Source organism: Kogia breviceps, chromosome 9 (assembly GCF_026419965.1).
Source record: "Kogia breviceps isolate mKogBre1 chromosome 9, mKogBre1 haplotype 1, whole genome shotgun sequence".
Lineage (NCBI taxonomy): Eukaryota > Metazoa > Chordata > Mammalia > Artiodactyla > Physeteridae > Kogia > Kogia breviceps.
In genome coordinates, this window is record NC_081318.1 from 78,600,562 (window position 1) to 78,624,691 (window position 24,130).

The window sequence follows — 24,130 nt, forward strand, 5'->3', positions numbered from 1 at the left end:
TAACTCCAGTATCTTTAGTTCCTTGAGAATGACGCTCGTGAATGCTTTGAGAAGTACAATTTTGAGCCTTGACAAGATTCTAATTAGTTTTGGGTATAAGTGGCTCAGTTCAGTGGAGATTATGTTTCAACTTGTCTAAAAACTAAAACAGGGAAAAAGCAGCACTTTCTTATAAACTTTCCTTAATATTACTCATTTTCTTTTCTGTTCCTGCATCATACAGCTAAACTTTTCCATTCCAAAATATTAGCCAATTAAGAATTCAAATGTGGTAACAGCATTGTTCTCTCTGAGATAACTTACTAAATTACAATATAATAAAATCATAAAATAGAGTTAGTATGTGGGAGGGGAGATATTTGAAGTAATATTTTGAAGGGATTTACGAAGTAATTCCCTTTTCATGTTTTTGGATAGAGGCACATTGAATTCATACCAGTGTGAATTTTTTACTTTTACCACCAGGGGGCAGGGTATGCTAACTATTGAATTAGTGGATGTCAAAAGGTGCACAGGAGGAGATTTTAGACAGAAGTGAAAAATTCCCTGAGGGTTTCCCCACAGATCCTTTAGGGGAAGAGTTGTTGACTTGCTCACAGTAAAATTTCACGCCAGTTATGAGAAACTAGATAATTATGATATCAAACTATTAAAGTTATTTTACAAGTAATTTTATGACGTGTTGATTTGTTCCATTTTATTAACAATCATGGTTTTAATTTAAAACTGAAATTTTACATTAATTAAAGGAAATTGAAAATAATAATGTTTATAGATCACTTTCTTAATTATTTCAACTCAAATTTCATGTACCTTTGCAAGAAAGGAGCTCACTTTGGAAACTTTAGAAAATACAGGTAAATGGATATAATTTAGAAACCTTTTTGGAGAAACATTGAGAAGCTTTAATAAGCATGATAATTTGTTTCATAAGGTTCTCTCTGATGATCATTAGCCATTCTATCTGCCAACAAGCAAAGACAGTTGTCTTTTGAGATCTGAGGCTAATTCAAGAAGAGAAAAGTTCAAAAGACAATACAAATATCTAGCATGGGGGTTTTGTATTTGGTTTTCTGAAGTCATACTTCTTGGAAGAAAAGATATGGATTGGAATTATCAATGTTTACTTGTGCTTATGCAACTGAAAAGTATTTCAAAAGCAAGAGCCCAACTGGACATTGATAAAAGATTTAAAATATGTGCACAATTAATGTTTTATTGAGGTATCAATGACATATAACATTAGTTTCAGGTGTACAACATAATTCAGTATTTGTATATATTGAAAAATAATCACCACAATAAGTCCAGTTAACATCAGTCACCATACATAGTTACAATTATTTTTTTCTTGTGATAAGAACTTTTAAGATCTACTCTTAGCAACTTTCAAATACACAATACAATGTTAGTAACTGTAGCCACCATACTGCACATTACATCCTCAGGATTTATAACTGGAAGTTTGTACCCTTTGACCCATTTTGCCCATCCTGCACCCTCTATATCTGGCAACCACTAATCTGTTCTCTGTATGTTTGAGCTCTTTTGTTTGATTCCACACATAAGTGAGATCATACAGTATTTGTCTTTCTCTGTCTGACTTACTTCACTTAGCATAATGCCCTCAAGGTCCATCCATGTTGCAAATAGTAAGATTTCATTTTTTGTGTAGCTGAATAATATTTCATTGTAATAATTAAGACTGTTTTTGAAAGCAAAAACTGGATTTATATACACTCCAGGTAAGCCACATTTATTTACATCTGTCAATACATGTGATTTCATATTGATCCTGTTGACCATTCCTTTAATATTATCAATGATAAGCCTTAAAAACTTTATTAGAAGTGAAAATTTCTCAGATGTGTGAACAATGCCTTTACTCCCCTCCTCATTTCTTTTCAGTGTCCAAGCAAAACCTATGACCCACTGATTAAATCCACCCGAGATTTTCCAGACGATGTCATCAGTTTCATAAAGCGGCACCCTGTGATGTATAAGTCAGTATATCCAGTTGTGGGAGGACCAACATTCAAGCGCATCAATGTGGATTACAGACTGACACAGATTGTGGTGGATCATGTTGTCGCAGAAGATGGCCAGTACGATGTGATGTTTCTTGGAACAGGTATGCTACAGCCAGGTTATGCCTTCTTTCAAATGAATTTTTCATTATTAGACAAACAAAACAAAAACTTCAAAAAACTTTACCGGCCAAAATCAAAATGAGTAACTATTAGCTAATACCCAGTCAGTGTTTTTTTTAACTTGCATAACATGTGCTTTTAATTGACGATCATACATATCTCCCAGCCTCCATTAGTGTTATTTGAGATTTCAAAATATACTACTATATTACGACTGCAACGTGCCTGCTACAGATGAGGTGCTAAATACATATTTGTTGAATGACTATGGACTAAAACAAGTAGGTAAAGCAAAGCTTCTCTATTTTCAGACTTCACATTTCCCTCTCTCTACAGAGATATCTGATAATCTTACCCCAAAGGATCCCTTCACCCAATTTTGAGAATCACTGACTTAGTTGGCTTATGGTGGTTTCAGAAAAGTTAATCATTAATTTGTAAAGAACTTAAAGTAGAAACTACTTGGTGACTATTTTTCCTGTCCTTGAATTTTGTGGATTAAGTATCACTTTCATTATTAGAGCCCATTTTATTTTTTTGACTACCAACTCAGTAATTATAAAATGATTACCTTTTTTTTTCAAGGGAAAGAAATATTGCTTATTTGGTGCATCTCAAAAAAAAAAGTAATATCTAATAATATCCTGTGAATTGTATTGGCAGTAAAGATAACATGTATCATTAAAACAAAACTACTACATCCTAGATAATGTTATGTCATTTGATGGATCACACATTGCATAAAGAAATAGAAATTTGATGAGTTTTTAAGAAATGGACTTTTTATTGAAATGTTTTTAGGACTATAAAACAATTTTAGAATAATTTTTTTAAAAAAATATATTGGTTTTACACAAGTTAGGTTTATTAGGAAGCGTCTGTGTGACAGACTCAGGACTTTCAAGAACACCAGTTGTCAAACCTGATTATGTTGCAGATGGCAGTACCAAGGCCCAGGGAAAAAAGTAACACTTTCAAGACTACAGCGATTACTACTGAAGCGTCTAAACATGAAATAATTAGTTTGTCAATAATTCTAATGAGCTTGCCCCTTAATTGCACTGCCCACCCAAAGCTCATTTCTAGTTCTTCAACATTTCAGGGTCAGAAAAGCCATTTAGCCACTAGGTGGTACTACCTAACTTTTACTTAGAAAATTATGAGGATACTAAGATAGATTGATTTTCAATTATGACATTCAGAAAATATATATTTAATATTTTTCAAAGATCCTAGAGTCATTTAAAAACAAATAATCCTGACTATCTTGTACAAATAGGATATTACCATACATGTTAACCTACTTCAACCTCTGTGCTCAGAAGTTTAAAAGCAACTATTTTAAATTTATTTTTATGTGTAAGGCAGTCTATACATTAATTTCCAAATGGGATTTTTTTCTAAAATGTTCTTTTGATCGTCTTTCTGTAATAACATGCCACCTTGTGGACTGCAATATATGATTAATCTTGTGCTAATAGTTTAGTTCTTTTAAATTGAACTAAAATAATTTTAGACAAAATTTTATTTTCTAGATCATTAATTATATTTCTGTAAGTAAAATACATTTTATGAGTGAGCTACTACTTCCCCCATGTAGATAGCTTCAATGATTTATCTTCCATTTGTTAAGTTTATTAAAAATATATATATTTATCTTTCATGGTGAACTGGATAAGTACTGAATAAATATTTCTCACATTGAGAGAGAAAATCTGTTAATATATTTTAACCTTTTAAGTTAAGTTCCAGAAATGTTGTTCCTCTTTTGTTACCCTTTCAACTAATGTTTAAAGGAGACATCTCTATTCCTTGTATTAGGAATACACTCTGAATGTGTGTCTTTTAATATTTTCTGTGTAAGTGTGTTTTATGAGCTGAAAGCTATAGTATTTCAAAAGTGGAGAATCATATACATTAAGCTTCACTTCTCGCATGCTTTGTTTAACCTGACTGCTTGAAAGGCATTGAAAAAAAAATGAGGGGAGCCATGTGAAGGTTGCTAGGAAAATGCTTAACTAAACATTGAAGTAGAAACAACAGGATCATGTGTAATGTATTTTTTCAGACATTGGAACAGTCCTAAAAGTTGTCAGCATTTCAAAGGAGAAGTGGAAAATGGAAGAGGTGGTACTGGAGGAGTTACACATATTCAAGGTAAGACTTAGGCCAGAGTTCCGGGAGAAGCGATGATGAACTTGAGCAGTTCTTATATAGGACATGTTCGTGTCAGTACGTCACGACTCTTTCTGAAGAAGTCTTTGCAATTAGCTTCTTTATTTTTCTTTTCCTTAAGTGAAGGAAAAAGTTTTAAAAGCAACTAAGAATGGGACTCATTTTCCCCTGTAGAAATATCACTGAACTTGGGGCTCCTGGGTTGCCCCTCATGACTGAGTTCTCTAAGCATATGTTCAGACAAATCGCCACAGTAGATGAAAGCCTAGGGTCTCTTTTACTATCCAGATGCTTTTCTACTTTATAAATTTTACTTTTCAATTTTTCCTCAATTGAATTTAAGGAAACTGGAAAAGTGTATAAATCATGTGTCCCTGCATTTCTGTAAGGAATTTTTTTTTAAAGTTGCTTGATAGTAAGTCTTTATGTATGCTAAATTCCCTTCAACCACCAAAAGCGTTAGTAGATCTAAAATAATAGTTCTCCAGATTTGGGGAATGTCCTTAGACTTTTAACAGTAGTAAATTTGAATTGTGGCATTCTTTGTAGATCTTCAATGAAATTCAATTTAGAGTTATTTTCTAAAATGAAATTAGAAATAAAATTGCATTTCTTAGAAGAGCTTTTAAAAAATATGCTGTCTTTTATACCATTGTTGTTGAGACAGTTTGTTTCCATGTAAACTTCTATTGCCTTCAAAGAGAGTAGAGATCTCTGCTGAGGGGCTCAAGTTAATTAACAGGCTGGGTTCCGCAGGATGCTGTTTACATTGTGATGATAATAGTGGTCCAGGAGTTAACAAGAACAAGACCTGCTCTCTGGAATCTACCAGAAACAAAGTCGTGGGTAGTTCCTGAGGGAAAAGCCAATATCAAATATAAGTGCGAACCCAGAGGGCAAAAATAAAGCCCCCATAATACACAGAGGCACATTAGACTAAGTCTACTCAGCGGTTATTACTGACCAAGAGGAATTGTTTGGATTCCACTGTTAAGATTAAATAATGACCCTGTTTGCTTAATTCATAAAAAAAAGTTATTGGATAGAACTTTCTCATTTAACATTTCTTTTCATTTTTTTCATAAATTTTCTTAAAGTTTTAATATCTGCTTGTGTTTATTGCTTAGTAAATATTGGCTGGTGAGAAATGAATAGTCATATATAGAGAGAGACACAGACGATAGATTAAAAAAATGTTTAAACATTCCATCCTTTTTAGTTTGGTAGCCTTTGTGTTCATGTTTTAAATTTTGTATTGCACGCATAGAGGCATGTTTTCTACAAATAAAACTTTCATGTCGTGGAACCATGTGCATCGTATCTTGCAGTGTTTTACAAAGAATATGCACATCCATAAGAAGCACTATAACTTTTTAGAATTTTACTACTTGAACAAGTTTTTGAACTACTGATCTAAGTAAGAGCAGAAAGAGGCAATAAATAATTATGGAGATGTTCTTGTCAACACTAGTTTGAATTATATGGAAGCAGTTAAGATAAGCAGAGTCAGAAGAGGGAGAAACCTTGAGGGTAACCGGGAATAATTTTCAATGCAGAGTGTCTCCTCATACATTTAGGTATTTTTCTTGAATAAGATTTAAAAATAACTATTTTGATAATATTTATTAAGGTTGAATCACTACACATGGGAAGGAAATAGCAAATGTTAAAATCTTTTTCTCCTTATATAACAGAGCCTTGAAGTTTACTCCAGTTGTCCTTGGTATAAGATAAAACAAAATATTGGCTACTCTAAAAGATTGTTCATGATTATCTTTATTAATAGTTAAATTTTATTTTCAGCATTCATCAATCATCTTGAACATGGAGTTGTCTCTGAAGCAGGTACTTTCTAATTTTTGTGTAAAACTTAGCCACAAAAGAAAGATTGTTTGAATCAAACTTTATTTTAGGGAAAATCCATTGAAACTGGAAGTTAAACTATAAATAGTGTAAAAAGCTTTTGATTATTTGTTTCTTTTACAACTGATTATACGGCATTGTTTCAGCCTTGCCTTAGGAGACACGGGACCCAATTTCATTAATTGAATAATACATTCTCCCCTTCCTTCGGGTCTTGAAAATTGAGCTCACTTTCCTAGTCTCATGAGAATGTCATTCTGTCAAGGCTGTAAAGTAATTCATGTAGAATACTAGCCCTAAACATTAAAGATGGTTTTTAATCAGCGAGCCTAGTAGTTAGACTATGGACTGCAATGGCAAACAGCCCAATAGTCACTTGGAGCTGGAAGGCAAAGGAGCATGCTAACAAAGTAGAGCAATAATGGAACCATGTTCTAGGGAGACAGAGAGGAGAGGAAGTGGTGTAAAAGGGAGCCAGGGGAGCAGGGAGAGATAGGCAACTCGAGCTATGAAGGATACTGCAGGTAACCAGATAAATAAAAAGAAGGATGGGGTGGGGAAGCATATGTTGAGTAGAAGAGGGGACCATTTGAAAAGGCGTGAAGAGTGAAAGAATAGAACTTATTCAAATAAGTTTGTGTACAATTGGAGCAGAGAGCATACCTGCACTCAAGGGGCAAGGAGGCTAGAAAGGAATCTGGGGAAGTAAGACAGAAGAAGAGTAGACACATCCTTGCATGGATGCCCTCCTGAGAAGTTTAACAAGTTTATCCAAGACAATGAAAACCTTTAAAGATTTTAAGCAGGAGGGTGTCATGATAAGATTTTCCTCTTAGAGAGAGCAGCCTGGTGTGGCAGTGTGGAAGAGGGACTGAGTCCTGGGGTGGAGGTGAGGGTGGAGGTGAGGGTGACCGGAAAACAAGGGTGAAGCCAGCTGAAACAGTAAGGACACTTACAGGTCATCCAGGAAAGAGATGATAAGGACTGAGACAAAGGCAGGGGCAGTGGAGAGGGAGGAGGAAATGGATTTGAGAGTGCTGTGTAAGAGAACAGAGAGATAAGGTGGCAGACCGAGTGAGAGTGAAAGAAGATTCAGAGATAACTCCCAGATTCCTGACGTGGGTGACTGGGATGATGTCTCTTGGTCAAGGTAGGGTAGGAAGGCTAGATTTAGGGGAATCAGGGTGTGCGTGTCTATGTTGTTTTCAAAATAACTGAGTCTTTGTACAGGAAGAAGAGTAAAGATGAGAATCGCAAAGAGGGAAACCCAATGTTCAATGCAAAGAAAGGAATCATCGAAGGAAACAGAAGTCTTAGGCAGAAATAGAGGGAGAACAGGAGAAAGGGAAGAGACTTTCAAGGAGGCTTTAGTCTTACTGGTATCAAACGCTAGAGAATTATATAGTAAAATACTAAACAAAGTCCACATTTAGCCTCCAGGAGGTCTTAAGTGGGTGGTAGGGGTATAAGATAGATTTCTATAGGTGGAGTTCATGTATGTTCTTTGTGCCAATATCTATTTCTCAGATTTTTTTCCTTCCATTTAAAGTTTGGCATGTCCACTAGACTTGACCGTAAGTTACTTGAAGGCACAGACTGTGGCTTATTCACTTGTTATCGTCCCTCCCTCTACCTCCACCACATACACTCAAGTGAATACATGTAGGGAGCAGTGCATTATTTTCAGGACTTATTTTCAAAATGTGATTCTATTTGCTGAGTTGGTCAGTATCCTGCAGGCTTTCACGTGTGATACAGCATCCCACAAACCTCCTTAATACTTTCTTCACAGTGATACCAAATACTTTCTCTCTCACTTATCACTCAACTTCCTTCAGGGATCCATACTTCATTAACAAATGAACTGGTTAGTTAAAATTACAGGAAAGTTTTTTATAAACCTCTTTTCAGTCAACTCTTATATAAGAAGCCATGGCAAGAGAAGACCATCAGTGTTACCTTTAGCATCTGTGCTTGATGTAATCTACCAGAGTGTATTTTCAACTACTAAGAAAGAATCTGACATCTTAATTCCTCAGTCTAGCAGCTGGTTTTTGACCTTTTAAATTACTGCCAAGGTTACTCTAGCTCTCTAGAATGCTGTCCAATTCTGTGTCATCATCTTCAAACCGCCATCCAACCAGGGATAGAAGACTGACTTATCTTACTCTTCCTTATGTTTGTGTGCAAGTGTTTATAACGGTCAGGGCACCCGAGGAGACAGATTTAGGTCTGTGATGTGGTATTCAAGAAAGGGAAGTTCTTAAGACTCATCTGAAAGATGCTTCTAATGCATTTGTTTTGCCTGATTTGCAGCAACAGTTGTACGTTGGTTCCCGAGATGGACTGGTTCAGCTTTCCCTGCACAGATGTGACACTTATGGGAAAGCTTGTGCAGACTGTTGTCTTGCCAGAGACCCCTACTGTGCCTGGGATGGAAATGCATGCTCTCGCTATGCACCCACTTCAAAAAGGTGAGAGGCACATCAAATTAAGATGAAGTCTTGCTTTTCACACAATGAATTATCTCACACGAATACCTTCTTTTGCAGTTTAAAGAGAAAACATGGTCTGTAGTAGGAATATTACAATCTAAATGTTTTAGAGTTTTTCATACAGCTAAATTTTGAAGGAGGATAAAACAGAATGTTCTGAAATCTGGAAATGTGGAAGTCTTACCAAACTAGTTTTGTGTGATGCACAGCAAGCCAAACGTGGAGATGCCAAGATGTGTAGCAGGGAACGGGTTTATTCACAAAGCAGTCAAGCGGGGAGATGGGGAAAACAAGTCTCAAATTCGCCTCCCCAAAGGCGAGGGACTGAGGATACTTATGGGAGAAAGCTAAGGCATGGGGAGCCTGGGGAAGGTTGATTGAAGGTAAGAAAAAGGTGAGGTAATCATCGTTCTGCGCAGATGAAACTGAGCTACAAGCTTCTTCTTGGGATGCCTGCTCTGAGCGTGGAGTTTTTGGCCTCTGATGTCAAAAGGTCACTGGACACTCCCACATGCCCAGAGGGAGGGTCAGTGGTCCTAACCAGTCTTAACCGGCTAGAGCTAAAACTGAACACAGCTGACTCCAAGTTCCTAAACAACTTGGGCAAATGTCCTGTTTAGGTTACCTGAGGCTTGGAGGACATGCACGTTTTTATAGCAACAATTAAAGCAAGCTTGATTAATGAAGGCAGGTTACAGTTTTCATGGATTTAACTGATGATAACCCTCAGTTTCAGAGCTGTAAAAAATTCTGATAAATTGCTTATATCCTTTTTCTTCATCTTTGTCAAAAAGCATGAAAAGTTTGCTTTCTTAACTACTCTACCTTTTGTATATTCTTCCCTTATTTATAAATATGTATATACTCATAGTTGCTGTTTTACTAATAATGTATAAATATGTTTTTGTAACAGTGTAGATTATATACAGCCCACAGCACATCCCAGTGATTCTGTATAATTTTGCTTTTACTCCAACTTGACGAATTTCTGCCACCCAGATATGCTTAAATATCCAACTACATCCTGCTGTTTGTAGTTTATTGCTTTATGTGCTCTTAAAAATAATGCTATTCTGGGCAAACAGTACCCAGCTAGGAATTTATTTTACACACTCAGGCAAAAAAGTACCACAAATTATATGTTTGATGTTCATTTCAGCACAGTTTTCAATAGCAAAATTATTGGAAACACCCTGAATGCTCATTAATATGACTGATGGTGGCTGAATATATTAAAATATCATTATTTTAAAGTGTGGTTTATAGTAACACTATTTTCTAAAGTATTGCCCAAAGTATATTTTATTCTACGTAAAATATCAGCAAATTATATATGGTATTTTTTTCTCATCTTTAGGTCTTAACAAAATAAGATAACAGGTGAGCATATGTTAGTCCCGCTACTACATATGCACTTTTTTTGGAAAGTTTAATGATTTGTCAAATTGCAAATTCTAGTGATCACAGATTGAATGTATAGTACAAAAACAGATACTATTCCAAGACCTTTTTATATTCCCTGAAATCTCTGAATTAAATGTAAGTGGGGAGATACCATTATTTCAAGTCTAAAGTAAAAAGTCACAACATTTTTGTTATAGTTTCTGACAAAGAATATACTCATCCTAGTTAGTCTTTGGGGAGTGCTTTTCTTTTCAAGAACCTAAAAAACAAGAATGCTCATTAGTTGGTAATGAACCTTCAGTTTGATGAATTGATCCTGTTCCTTAAGAAGCCAAGATTTAAAAACATTCTTGACCTTATGTACCTTATACCATCATAATTTTTTCTTCTTGTATTTCTCAAGACTATACCTCTGATCTTGCAGACAAGCCACTGTGATGTTCTCCCTCACCTAACAATGTCCATGTGAGCCAAAACATGTGTATGATAAATGAATCTTCCACAGCGCTGTCATCTGGTCAGCATTCCCCTTAAGGAACACCCTACATATCACAGAATGTTTACTGTGACATCTAGGGTCTCTGATACGGCAACATAAAATAACCAAAGCAAATGAAACTGTACTCCTAGTGTAAGACTTATTTAACTTAGATGTGGCAGATTTTTACTTTTTTTATGCAGTAGTTAATTTTTCTCTTAAGGAAAATATGTGACAATAATGTACAAGGCCATTATTTTATTATTATCATTATCACTACTCTCAGAGAAACAATGTGAACTATGTGTCAGTAGATAGAAATAACATCTAGGAATTATGCCATATCAAACTTTTACTTTTGTTTCAAATGATATTTATCTCGTTTAATCACATCAATATAATAATGAATCTTCATATGATAAGGCATTTTGTATTCGTGTGTACTTTCTTACCCACTAACTAAAGCTCTTTGATATCTTATTACTTTTCCATTGGCTGACTGAGAAAAAGAAGATACAAATAGTTACCCCCATAGGAAGTATATAATAACTGGATTGTATTTATATTCAACCTGTTCTGTTGAATAATTTGTCAAAAGTCAGAGAAAAAGAAAATTGTGGTAGTTAAATAAAATTCAGATCATCTTATTACCCAAACAGGATTTATTCTGAAATAAAATTCAGATCATCTTCTTACCAAAACAGGATTTATTCTGTTAGGACTCTACCACTAGTATTATTTGAATTAATGTTAGAGTAATTGGAATATTGACCTGCATTTAAGTTGAGCAGTAAAGCATAATTCTGCTTCTGCTACAGTTTTGAGTGTTAGATGTAGACTTTGTATATCTCAGATATCATGCTTGAAGTTCTATTTAATCCCTTTTGCGTAGGCGAGCTAGACGCCAAGATGTGAAGTATGGGGACCCAATCACCCAGTGCTGGGACATAGAAGACAGTAAGTATGGGTTTAATATGCTTTCCTCCCACTGAAAATTTTAAGCCTGGTCTTTGTGTGTCTTTTTTATTATACGAGTTAAAACACCTACTCATTTTGTGTAATGCTTGTGTTCTGGAAAAGCAATAGGAAGTTTTATAAATCAACCTCCTATTCACATGCCTAAGTGGTAATTCTTGGTTATATTGTTATTTGCTTTTAAAATTCCTATACTCTTTTTTCTCTTTTTAAATGCCTTATCCATCCTTGTAAAGTTTGAAACTGCTATTAGAGATAAAGCAGAATATAGTCCAAAACATATGGACATTTAGAGTAAACTCAAAGAGACCCTCCTAGAAAAGTTTGATAAAAGTCTTGGACTTACTAGAAAGAAATTTTAGGTAGCCTGTGCATTATTTGTATTCACTTATTAATTTGTGTATCCATTCAATCAGTAAATATTTATCAAGTGACTTGCATGTGCATGTAATTGTCCCGGATCTACTTTGAGAGAAAAAGCTCCTTAGAGAACTTAAAATTCTTTGGAGAAATGTCATAAGGCACAATTAGTGACGTGGGAGTTTAGCAAAAAAATAGGTCACTAGAGGCTGTATTGTTCATAGGCTGTAAATGTCATAGAATGGAAGATCTTGAAAGTCTGAGTGTGAGAAGGGCAGAGTGGAGAATTGAGAGGAAGTCTGTTGAGTGACTCTGATAACAGAGAAAAAAATCTGTAGACGTATATATACCAGAGCTTTAGTTACTTTCCACTCCCAGGCTCTGCCTTCAGATAGAAAATATATGCGCACACACACACGCACACAGACACACACACACGCACACAGACACAAACACACACACACAACTGGAAGAAGAAATGAACTGCCTTTCCATCATCATATTGTTAGTAACCACCTACCATCGAATAAACAACCCAGATTTCATAGTCTTTAACTGGTGGTCTGGCAGGGTTTTCTTTTTTAAAAACAAAACAATTATTTCTAATTTATAATATCATTCTTCTGAAAAATAAGCTCTAGTCCAGAATAGTACGTTTGTCTTCTCGTTCTAATGTGTAGGTGACTCACTGTTATGTACGGTGTTTTATTTAGCAATCATTACTGTACGTACGCTATGCACAGTTTTTCACATGTGCACATGAGATTAGGGGGGACTATTTTCGGTATTGAGGATATACTAATGAACATAAAAGAAAACAATCTGTGCATTCATGGATCTTACATATAAATGTGTGTTAGGGGAGGGAGCAGGCAACAAACATAAAAACAAGTAAAATATATGCCATGTCATATAATGATATATGTTATAAGGACTTATAAAACACCATTGCTTGCTAAGGCACTCACAATTATTGTGTCCACTTCATCACAGCCCATTCTTGTTATAGCCCATTGCACATCTCCTTTTCATCATCACGACTCTAAGCCAATATATTTTTTGTCAAGATCACCAGCAGTTTCCTCCTTGCCAAATCCAATGGCCACTTTTCCGTTCCCATTTTTACTTACTTTCTAGCTCCCTCCTCCGTGGAACACTTTCTTCACTTGGCTCCATGCAGTGATGTGCTGGAGTCAGCTCTTATGGCCCCATGAGAGCTGACTGTGTATTATGTAGGAATTTTGTGAGCTGGGTTTTAAACCATTGGTAGCTTGAATCAGCCATGGCAGGAGTGTTTACACCAGGAAAATCGGCAAGCACTACAAATAAGGGCTTTCTGTTTTCAGAGATGGTCTCCCCAGCACCCCTCTGCTTCTTGGTACCACAGGAAAACTTCTGATTTTTCTCTCACCTTACAGGTTTCTCCTTCTGAGTTTTCTTAACTTTCCTTTTCATCCTACCATCTAAACATCCAATCTCTGTATATTCACTCCTTAACACCATCCATTTCAATACTATCAGAGGCAATTTTTTTTTTAGTTTTTTTTTTTTTTAACTGAAGTACAATGTTGATTTACAATGCTGTGTTACTTTCTGGTGTACAGCAAAGTGATTCAGTTATACATACATATTTATTCTTTTTCATATTCTTTTCCATTATGTTTTACTACAAGTTCCCTGTGCTGTACAATAGGACCTCGCAGTTTATCTATTCTATATATCATCATTTGCATCTGCTAATCCCAAACTCTCAATCCATCCCTTTGCCATCCCCCTCCCCCTTAGCAACTCCAAGTCTGTTCTCTGTTTCTGTTTCATAGATAAGTTCATTTCTGTCATATTTTAAATTCTACATATAAGTGGTATCCTATGGTATTTGTCTTTCTCTTTCTGACTTACTTTGCTTAGTGTGATAATCTCTAGGTCCATCCATGTAGCTGCCAATGGCATTATTTCATTCCATTTTATGACTGAGTACTATTCCATTATATATATATACACCACATCTTCTTTATCCATTCATCTGTCAATGGACATTTAGGTTGCCTCCATGTCTTGCCTATTGTAAATAGTGCTGATGTGAACATTGGGGTGCGTGTATCTTTTCAAATTATAGTTTCGTCCAGATGTATGCCCAGGAGTGGGACTGTAGGATCATATGCCAACTCTATTTTTAGTTTTTTGAGGAACCTCCATTCTGTTCTTCATAGAGGCTGTACCAATTTACATTCCCACCAACAGTGCAGGAGGGTGCCCTTTTTCTACAGCCTCTCCTTCATTTGTTATTTGTAAACTTTTTAATGATGGCCATCATGACGGCTGTTAGGCGGTACCTCACTGTAGTTTCAATTTGAATTTCACTAACAATTAGCAATGTTGAGCATCTTTTTGTGTGCCTATTGGCCATCTGTACGTCTTCTTTGGAGAAATGTCTATTTAGATCTCTTCTGCACATTTTTTGATTGGGTTGTTTTTTTGGTTTGTTTGTTGTTGTTATTGAGTCATATGGGCTGTTTGTATATTTTGGAAATTAAGCCCTTGTTGGTCACATCATTTGCAAATATCTTCTCTCAGTCCGTTGGTTGTCTTTTTGTTTTGTTTATGGTTTTCTTCGCTGTGTAAAAGCTTGTAAGTTTGATTAGGTCCCATTTGTTTATTTTTGCTTTTATTTCTATTGGCTTGGTAGACTGACCTAAGAAAATATTGGTACAATTTACATCAGAGAAATATTTTGCCTACATTCTCTTCTAGGAGTGTCATGGTTTCATGTCTTATACTTAAGTCTTTAAGCCATTTTGAGCTTATTTTTGTGTATGGTGTGAGGGTGTGTTCTAACGTCACTGATTTACAAGTGGCTGTCCAACATTCCCAACAACATTTGCTGAAGAGACTGTCTTTTCTCCAGTGTATATTCTTGCCTCCTTTGTCAAAGATTAATTGACCATACATGTGTGGGTTTATTTCTAGGCTCTCTATTCTGTTCCATTGATCCATATGTCTGCTTTTATGACAATACCATGCTGTTTTGATTACTGTAGCTTTGCAGTATTGTCTGAAGTCTGGTAGGGTTATGCCTCCTGCTTTGTTCTTTTTCCTCAGGATTGCTTTGGCAATTCTGGGTCTTTTAAGGTTCCATATAAATTTTAGGATTATTGGTTCTAGTTCTGTGAAAAATGTCAGGGGTAATTTAAAAGGGATCTCATTAAATCTGTAGATTGCTTTGTATAATATGGCCATTTTAACAATATTAATTCTTCCAATCCAAGAGCATGGAATGTTTTTCCATTTCTTTAAATTGTCTTCAGTTTCCTTTATCAGTGTTTTATAGTTCTCAGTGTATATGTCTTTCACCTCCTCAGTCAGGTTTATTCCTAAGTATTTTATTTTTTTTTTGATGAGATTTTAAAAGGGATTTTTTTTCTTTTTTTCTTTCTTTCTTTCTTTTTTTAAAAATTTCTCTTTCTTATGAAACCAATATCTGTATGTTGATCTTGTATACTGCTACCTGGCTGAAGTTGTTTATCAATTCTAGTAGTTTTTGTGTGAAGTCTTTAGGGTTTTCTATATATAGTATCATGTCATCTGCATACAATGATAATTTTACCTCTTCTCTTCCAACTTGGATACCTTTTCTTTCTTGTCTGCTTGCTGTGGCTAGGACTTCCAGTGCTATGTTGAACAGGAGTGGTGAGAGTGGGCATCCTTGTCTGGTCTGGATTTCAGCAGGAAAGCTTTCAGCTTTTCACTGTTGAGTGTTATGTTGGCTGTTGGTTTGTCATAAATAGCTTTTGTTATGTTGATGTATGTTCCCTCTAAACTCACCTTGATAAGAGTTTTTATCATGAATGGATGTTGAATTTTATCAAATGCTTTTTCTGCATCTGTTGAGATGTGGTTTTGTTGATTATGTGGTTTTTGTCTTTCTTTTGTTGATTTGGTGTATCACATTAATTTGCATATGTTGAACCATCCTTGTGACCCTGGGAATGAATCCAGTTTGGTCATGGTGTATGATCTTTTTTACGTGTTGTTGGATTTGCTTTGCTAATATTTTGTTGGGAGTTTTAGCATCTATATTCATCAAAGATACTGGCCTGTAATTTTCTTTTTTGGTAGTGTCTTTGTCTCGTTTTGGTTGTCAGGCTAATGGTGGCTTCATAGAATGACTTTGGGAGTGTTCCCTCCTCCTCAATCTTTTGGAAGAGTTTGAGAAGGATTGGTATAGTTTCTTCTCTTATTGTTTAGTAGAATTCCTCTGTGAAGCTTCTGGTCCTGGACTTCTGTTTGCAGGGAGTTATATTATTTCAGATTCTATTTCACTTCTAGTGATCGGTCTGTTCAAATTGCCTGTTTCCTTTTAATTCAGTTTTGGTAGGCTGTATGTTTCTAGAAACATGCCCATTTCTTCTGTGTTGTCCAGTTTGTTGGCATATAATTGATCATAGTATTCTCTATCAGAGGCAATTTGACTCCCAGATTCATTGTCCAGTTCTGAACTCTTGCCTGTGTGCAAGACTTGTATGCTCTGTGCCTGCTCAAGAACCCCTCTCATATGCCTAATAAGAAACTCAAATTATACCTGAGAAAGAATTCTTGTCATTTTCTTTAAAACTTATTTGTTCTGCAGGCTTCCCCATATTAATAAATAGCACCACCACTCACCCAATTGCTTTGTCAAAAAGCATCTAGGAGTCATCTTTTTATGCTTCTCTTTCTTTTATATCTTATCACCAGCCTCTCAGTGCAGACCGTTGGCTCAGTGGTCACAACTGCTACTTCTCATCACCTCCACAGATACCATCCTAACCAGACCCACCAGAACTCTTCAGTAGCTGCTAAACTGGTCTCCCTGCTTCCATGCTTGCCTCCCTTCAGTCTAGATCCCACTCAGTAGCCAGAGTAACCTCTTTATACACTTCAGTCATGCGGCTTCTCTGGTGGTGCAGTGCTTAAGAATCTGCCTGCCAATGCAGGGGACACGGGTTTGATCCCTGGTCCAGGAAGATCCCACATGCCACGGAGCAACCGAGCCCGTGCACCACAACTACTGAGCCTGCGCTCTTGAGCCCTTGTGCCACAACTACTGAAGCCTGCGTGCCTAGAGCCAGTGCTCTACAACAAGAGAAGCCACCACAATGGGAAGTCCTCACACCGCAGCTAAGAGTAGCCCCTGCTCGCCACAACTAGAGAAAGCCTGCGCGCAGCAATGAAGACCCAATGCAGTAAAAAAAAAAAAACACACTTCAATCAGATCTTGTCACTCCCTTACTCAGAATCTTTCACTAGCATCTTAGAGCAGTTAGTAAAAACTCCACAGCCTTTACCATGGCCTGCAAGATCTACCTGATCTGGTTCCTAACACCTTGTCTGATCCTCACATCACTGTGGCATAGCTTGCTCACACACTTTCTTTTTTTCAAAAGCACCAGTCTGGTTCCTGCCTCAGCCCTGTTTGCATTTGTTTCCTCTGTACCTGAAGAACTCTTCACTTCAGGTGTCCACGTGGTTCCGTCTTAACATCATTTAATCCCGTGACTGAAATGTTAATTTCTCAGAGACACCCTTCCTGACTAACCTACCTGAAATACCTTTCTTTCCTCCTAACCCTAATTATTCCCTAATCTGCTTTATTTTTACTTGTAATGTGTGACACAGCCAGATACTATATTCTTTTTTTTTTTTTTTTTTTTTGTGGTACGTGGGCCTCTCACTGTTGTGGCCTCTCCCGTTGCGGAGCACAGGCTCCGGACGCACAGGCTCAGCGGCCATGGCTCACGGGCGCAGCCGCTCCGCGGCATGTGGGATCTTCCTGGACCGGGGCACGAACCCGTGTCCCCTGCATCGGCAGGCGGACTCCCAATCACTGCGCCACCAGGGAAGCCCGGATACTATATTCTTTATTTATTCATTCACTTGATTATTTTGTCTCTGTCACTGGAATACAAAGGTGGTGAATTTGCCTGTCATAGTCATCAGTATATTTCCTGCACTGAAAGCAATGCCAGTACGGTAGGCATGAAAGAACGTTTGCATAATGCATAGGTAAAAGGAAGGATACCCAGATGGAGAGCACTTGAGCTGGGCCTTATGGAAACAATCAAATTTTACTAAGTAGATGAAGTAACAGTTATTAAAATCAGAAAGAATTTGCATAGGTTTTGTTAAGTTTGTGATGATCCCTCTGTTATTGTCTAGAGTTTACTCTATAGGTGCTAAGGAGCTATTTCATATTACTAAGAAAAGTTGTTTTTAAAAATAAAAGTAATTGATACCTGTTTGGTGACTGATTGGAATAGGAGAAGCCAGAGACAGAGAATCAATTGTGAGAATTAAAGTGGACATTATGAGGGTATTTACAAACTAAGCTTTTTCGATCTAAGGGGAGAGAAAGGGCCACATTTGAACACTTGTTTCTGGTAAAGAAGAAAGGAGATGACTTGCTTATAACCCACCATAAATATGTGTTACATTGACTTGGTCAAGTCTTGAATAACTGGCAAATAGCTGTTTTGTTTCTTCCTTCCTTCCGTTGTTCATTAATTGTTATATACGGTGATACTGCGTGATTATTAATGATATAAAATCAGTAATTCATGTAGATGAACTGTGTTTAACAATGTTAAACACATGTAATCTTGCTGCAGTGACTTCAGTGACATGTCGTATGTGTATTCTAAAGAAATATTCCAGATATTTCTCTGTGAAAAAAAATTTTTGCCTGTAATCTGGAAGATTAAAATATTATCTTTAAAATTATTTTATACTTAATGAGAAGATATTGTTATTTAAAAACATTATTGTATACAACTTTTGCACTTTTAAAAATGGATAGTAACAGAACATTATATATAGTATGTATGTATATATGTGTGTGTGTGTGTGTATGTGTATATATATACATACATACATATAGGTTTAAATTTAAAAATAGAAAATTTAAAACTCAGAGATAAAACAAACATCAATGGAAGAAACAATAAATTAATTTCCAGTCAAACGGATGTAGGGATGACTTTGTTTCAAAGGGTCACTGTTTCTACTGATTTGAAGATGGATTTCTTATAATCAGCTCACTATTTCACTTTTCCAGTTGATTTCACTAATTTATCTTTCACTGACTTGACCAATTCTTTGGTTGAATCTGTCTAATTGAGTTTCTCCCGAGCCCTTGCCCCATCACCTAAACAATCAGCCTGCATCCTCCCTGCTTTGTTCATGAACTCCCTTTGCTCAGGAAAATGGTATCTGTTACTATGACGTGATGCGTGTCTTTCTCTTCCGTGATCGGCACTGGTGAGCTTCCTGTGCATTAGGAATTTATTAGCTGTGAAAATTGTGGCCATAATCTGTTAAATTGCCAGAAGAGAGTGGATAGATTACAGATTTCAAGTGGAATCCACACATTTTGAAGGTTAGGTAAGGTTAATTCATAATGGGGTCAGCATGTTTGACTTAATCACTGCTGGTAAGACACAAATAAGTTCAAAAGAAGTTTCTTGAAAAGAAGCCTAACTATTGGATGCATGTGCATTCATGCCATTTGCTGATAATTCTGCGTGCTTAAGTTTAGGATTCACTTAGGCCCCTTAAGCCTTACTCTGGTTTATGCCTAAAATGCTAAGTAGGCCCATCTGCAGAATTGAGACATCTGAATATACGATGAGAAAGTGTATGTTTGGGCCAGGCTGAGAAGCCGTCATTTTTTATTTGATCAAATCTGAGCTACAGATCTTAGATCACACATGGGAAACAGCCTTTGGCTACTCTGGAAGGAATGTATTTCAGATGGTGCAGTTGATTTATGAGAATAAGGTGTCTGAGACACTGATCCTTTAGCCTCCCATTAACTATCTTATAGCAAATGCATGTTGGGCTATAATATCCCTCTTTGAATAAAAGAGAGAACGTTTTTTGGTAGATAATACAGATAAGGTCCTGATTCTGAGTATTAGAGCATCTAACTTATTAGCATCATCATAGAGTTTCATTAAGTATAGAGCACTGCACTTACTTTTCTGAAATCAAAATGTCATATGGTCATAACATATGGTTATATGTTATATGGTCAACTCTGTGGACCAAATCATAATAGAATTTCTCTTTAGAGGTAAGATAAATTGCTCTTCAGAAATATCTGCAGAATTAGCTATATTTTATATAAATTAAAAGGCATTAAAGCATTAAAAGATGTTAAAGTTTATTCAGTTCAGCTCAGAGAGGCTCAGTGTTTAAAGTTAGATCTTGGGAATTCTTTTTAAAAAAAAATTGCGAGAAGTTAATATATTGATGAAAGAGTGAAAACTGCAGTGAAGGGATAGAGTTTTAAAAATCAATCTATTAGATAGTATTTTACTCTCAGGTTACAACATTATAACATGAATTTCCTTTCTCTTTAATAATGTGTATGAATCTTTCCTCCATGGCATCTGTTCTAAATCAGTCTATTTTCCCATTGCTTTTAAAATCGTGTCAAGGTTAATCTCCTATTCCATGTTTGCTTTCCAGGCATTAGTCATGAAGCTGCTGATGAAAAGGTGATTTTTGGCATTGAATTTAATTCAACCTTTCTGGAATGTATACCTAAATCCCAACAAGCATCTATTAAGTGGTATATCCAGCGGTCAGGAGACGAATATCGAGAGGAGGTAAGTTATAGTCATCAAAGAATGCTCACCTTGGGGCTTCCCTGGTGGCGCAGTGGTTGAGAGTCTGCCTGGCGATGCAGGGGACGTGGGTTCGTGCCCTGGTCCGGGAGGATTCCACATGCCGCGGAGCGGCTGGGCCCGTGAGCCATGGCCGCTGAGCCTGCGCGTCCGGAGCCTGTGCTCTGCAACGGGAGAGGCCACAACAGTGAGAGGACCGCGTAACGCAAAAAAAAAAAAAAAAAAAAAGAATGCTCACCTTGAGGGAAACAGTGTAAAACTTAAATCAAGCTTAGGTTGTGAGAGGAGATGTTCAACTTTTAGTGCCAGGTGGAGCTCTCATCACTACTTGATAACAAGGAAAATAAAATTTTATACTCTCTAGCACCCAAGGTAACAATGTCTTTGAGATATGAATAGGCCAATTTAATGCAAATGTGTTAATAAATACATTTAAAAGCAAACTGAATTAAAAATATTTACAGGATTCTTCTACTTTTTATTTTTCACTGATGGTCTATATTTTATTTTATTTATTTATTTATTTATTTATTTATTTATTTATTTTTTGTGGTAGGCGGGCCTCTCACTGTTGTGGTCTCTCCCTTTGCGGAGCACAGGCTCCGGACGCGCAGGCTCAGCAGCCATGGCTCACGGGCCCAGCCGCTCCGCGGCATGTGGGATCTTCCCGGACCGGGGCACGAACCCGTGTCTCCTGCATCGGCAGGCGGATTCTCAACCACTGCGCCACCAGGGAAGCCCTGATGGTCTATATTTTAGAATAATTCCCTGATCAAGAACAAGACTTGATAGCACAAGTCACAATAGCACAATGACTAAATTCTAACTCTCACTGTGTTCGGTTTAGATCATAAAATAAAACATGTCCAGTTTGTACAGAAATGGAAATATCTATCTTATCATATCATAGGAGCAAGTTGGATAAGTATCTGGACATCTGTACCTTTTCACTCTAGTATATTAAAATTAAATCAACAGAGGGAAAAGTAATATGGATGCTCTACTCATCTTTTGACTTTTTTCTGTTTGTTTTTTTCTAACACATACATGGGATTAAAACATAGCACAAAGATTTTGTGAGATATGTAGGTTATATATGTTACTGAATTTAATGAGTTTGGGTAGTCTGAGAAATCCTGTATTATTATTATTCAAATGTCATGTAACAAAGGTTAAATGACAGAATTTTTTTTTTTTTTTTTTTTTTTTTTTTTTTGTGGTACGCGGGCCTCTCACTGCTGTGGCCTCTCCCGTTGCGGAGCACAGGCTCCGGACGCGCAGGCCCAGCGGCCACGGCTCACGGGCCCAGCCGCTCCGCGTCATGTGGGATCCTCCCGGACCGGGGCACGAACCCGCGTCCCCTGCATCGGCAGGCGGACTCCCAACCACTGCGCCACCAGGGAAGCCCAAATGACAGAATTTTTATATTTCTATTCTTAGGCCTATGAGAAACCAGTGATACTCAATCTAGAGTTCTAAAAGCCCCAATATTAAACTAATGACACTGTAATGGTAATGGAGTGAACACAGGCTCAGAATTAGATGCGTTGAGTAATGATTCTTTGGTAATATTACTGAGGACTGTGGGCCGGAATTTTCTAAGGTAAATAAAATCAATGCAAAAGTTACTGTCAAAATTGAATGAGAAAACACATAAGAGAATGTGAACTTCAAAGCAGAGGGTTACTCACAAGTGTAAAGTATGCATATAAAATTGCAGACACTCTCTATTGGGAGGACGTGTGAAATACGAAAGAGCACTGATGATGTGTTCACCCTGACTGCTGAGGGTTCGTGAGCAGGTGGTGACTTCTCTAGCACTCAGTTTCTCTGACATATAAGCAGGTGGACCAGATGGTCTCTAAAATATCAGCCTCCTTGTGAAGTCTGTAGACATTTAAATAGTGTATGTCATCGGTCAAACATTACTGTGTAATCGTGTTTCTCAACCTCAGGTAGTTCTGCTCCCAAGGTATTGGCATTTAGCAATATGTGGAGACATTTTTGGTTGTCACGACTGGGTGGATGGAGGATGCTACTGGCATCTAGTGGGTCGAGGTCAAGGATGATGCTAACCATCCTGCAATGCACAATACCTCACAATACATAACCATCCATCTCACCCAAATGTCAGTTGTGCTAAGGTTGAGAAACCTTGGAGTCAAAGAGCCAAATTTGATAAGTGATTAATGTAAAGATATGTTCCACTGTTACATTAAGAAATTATCATTCTCTTCGTCTGAGAATAATTTCTCTATCAAAATACTGACCCTTCACATACTTAACACTAAGGGAGTAACTTCCTTCTTTATGTCAGATTTCTCTGGTAAAACTTGATTCTTCATTGTTCCTGACATCCATAAGTTCTAAGAATATGGCATATCCATATTTATACTAAATATTTATTTTAAGAGTCTCACTGTTTACCAATACATATTGAAGTTTTACCTGACATAGAGGTGATTTAATTTCAAGATATAAAGCATATATTATTTATCCATGAAATATTGCAAGGACATTATCTGAATTTTTGTAACATGCAGATTTTCTTTTAGATATATTGCAGTACTTTACTTTAGAATAACCCAAATGACTATTTTTAATTTTATAGTTAATAAAGTTTGATAATTTCTTTTCATTTAAATATAATTTCTTAATGATTTTTTTTCTCCGTGACACATTTAATCAGACTTTTAAAAAATGTGGAACTCTGCTTGGGGTACTCTTCCAGTTATAGATATGTATATTTGCCTATGCATGTTTGCATTCACATCTTTCATGTTTCCTGAATATGCTATGCATTACTTTAATGTACGTTTTAAGTATATCAGACAGTCATGGTGGTAGCATGCTCCATAAATTTCAATGGAGCAGAAATAGTGTATTTATTGATTTATACTTTAAAATATTTTAGCTGTAATGTTTCAACTGGTATTTTCATCTATCTTTGTAAATAGTTATACATTGTCCAGGATATGCAGTACTGCTTCCTGAACTGAGGAAAGGGGCAAAATCCAGACTAGATTTGAAGCATTTTTCCCAGTAGGATACCCTCTGCTCTTTACCAAGAAGGTCACAGTTTGAAATCTTTCCTCCACTCAAAAAAAGAGAAAAAAAAAAAAAAGCCTGAGGGAAGGCCCAGGATCTCCTGTGGCACAGAGGCTGTCACCAGGTTATTCTCTGCCAGGAGGAGAACATTTCCTTACTGAGTTGTTTCACAGTTGGGTGCTGTTGGGGAGGTCATGAGTCAGTTATTCACTGACTTTCTTATAAAGCTGTTCTTGAAATTGATGATGTTTGTGCTGTAACTAGCAAGTTAATCGGCAGTCCCCAAGCTTCTGTTGAACTTCTGAGATCTGAATAAATAAAAGAGGCAGTGCCTTATTCCATTTGTGATAGTAATTTTTCTGTGGATTTTTAAAACATTTTAAAAACATCTTCAAATATTTGTATTTTTCTATCTGTAGGTCTTCATTTCATTTTTGTTGCTTTTATTATAAAAGCAATATAAATGGTTTTGAAAATAAACAACTATGAGACCACTAAGTGTAGATAAGCACAAATACT

The 24,130-nt window shown here is 36.5% G+C and overlaps 1 protein-coding gene and 1 long non-coding RNA gene across 4 annotated transcripts in view; one reads left to right on the forward strand and one right to left on the reverse strand.

The window, feature by feature from the left end:
• Window positions 1–24,130, forward strand: part of SEMA3D (semaphorin 3D) — a 214,227-nt gene that overhangs the window by 181,860 nt on the left and 8,237 nt on the right. For all 3 annotated transcript variants that reach the window (XM_059073860.2, XM_059073858.2, XM_059073859.2), the window contains 6 exons: window positions 1,909–2,131; window positions 4,219–4,307; window positions 6,129–6,170; window positions 8,505–8,662; window positions 11,458–11,522; window positions 20,406–20,545. In XM_059073860.2, coding sequence (XP_058929843.1) covers window positions 1,909–2,131; window positions 4,219–4,307; window positions 6,129–6,170; window positions 8,505–8,662; window positions 11,458–11,522; window positions 20,406–20,545 — 717 coding nt within the window. The remainder of the gene's footprint in view (window positions 1–1,908; window positions 2,132–4,218; window positions 4,308–6,128; window positions 6,171–8,504; window positions 8,663–11,457; window positions 11,523–20,405; window positions 20,546–24,130) is intronic.
• LOC136794864 (uncharacterized) overlaps window positions 1–24,130 on the reverse strand; it is a 177,790-nt gene that overhangs the window by 55,807 nt on the left and 97,853 nt on the right. The window contains exon 2 of the long non-coding RNA XR_010842274.1: window positions 20,575–20,727. This is a non-coding gene — a long non-coding RNA (uncharacterized lncRNA). The remainder of the gene's footprint in view (window positions 1–20,574; window positions 20,728–24,130) is intronic.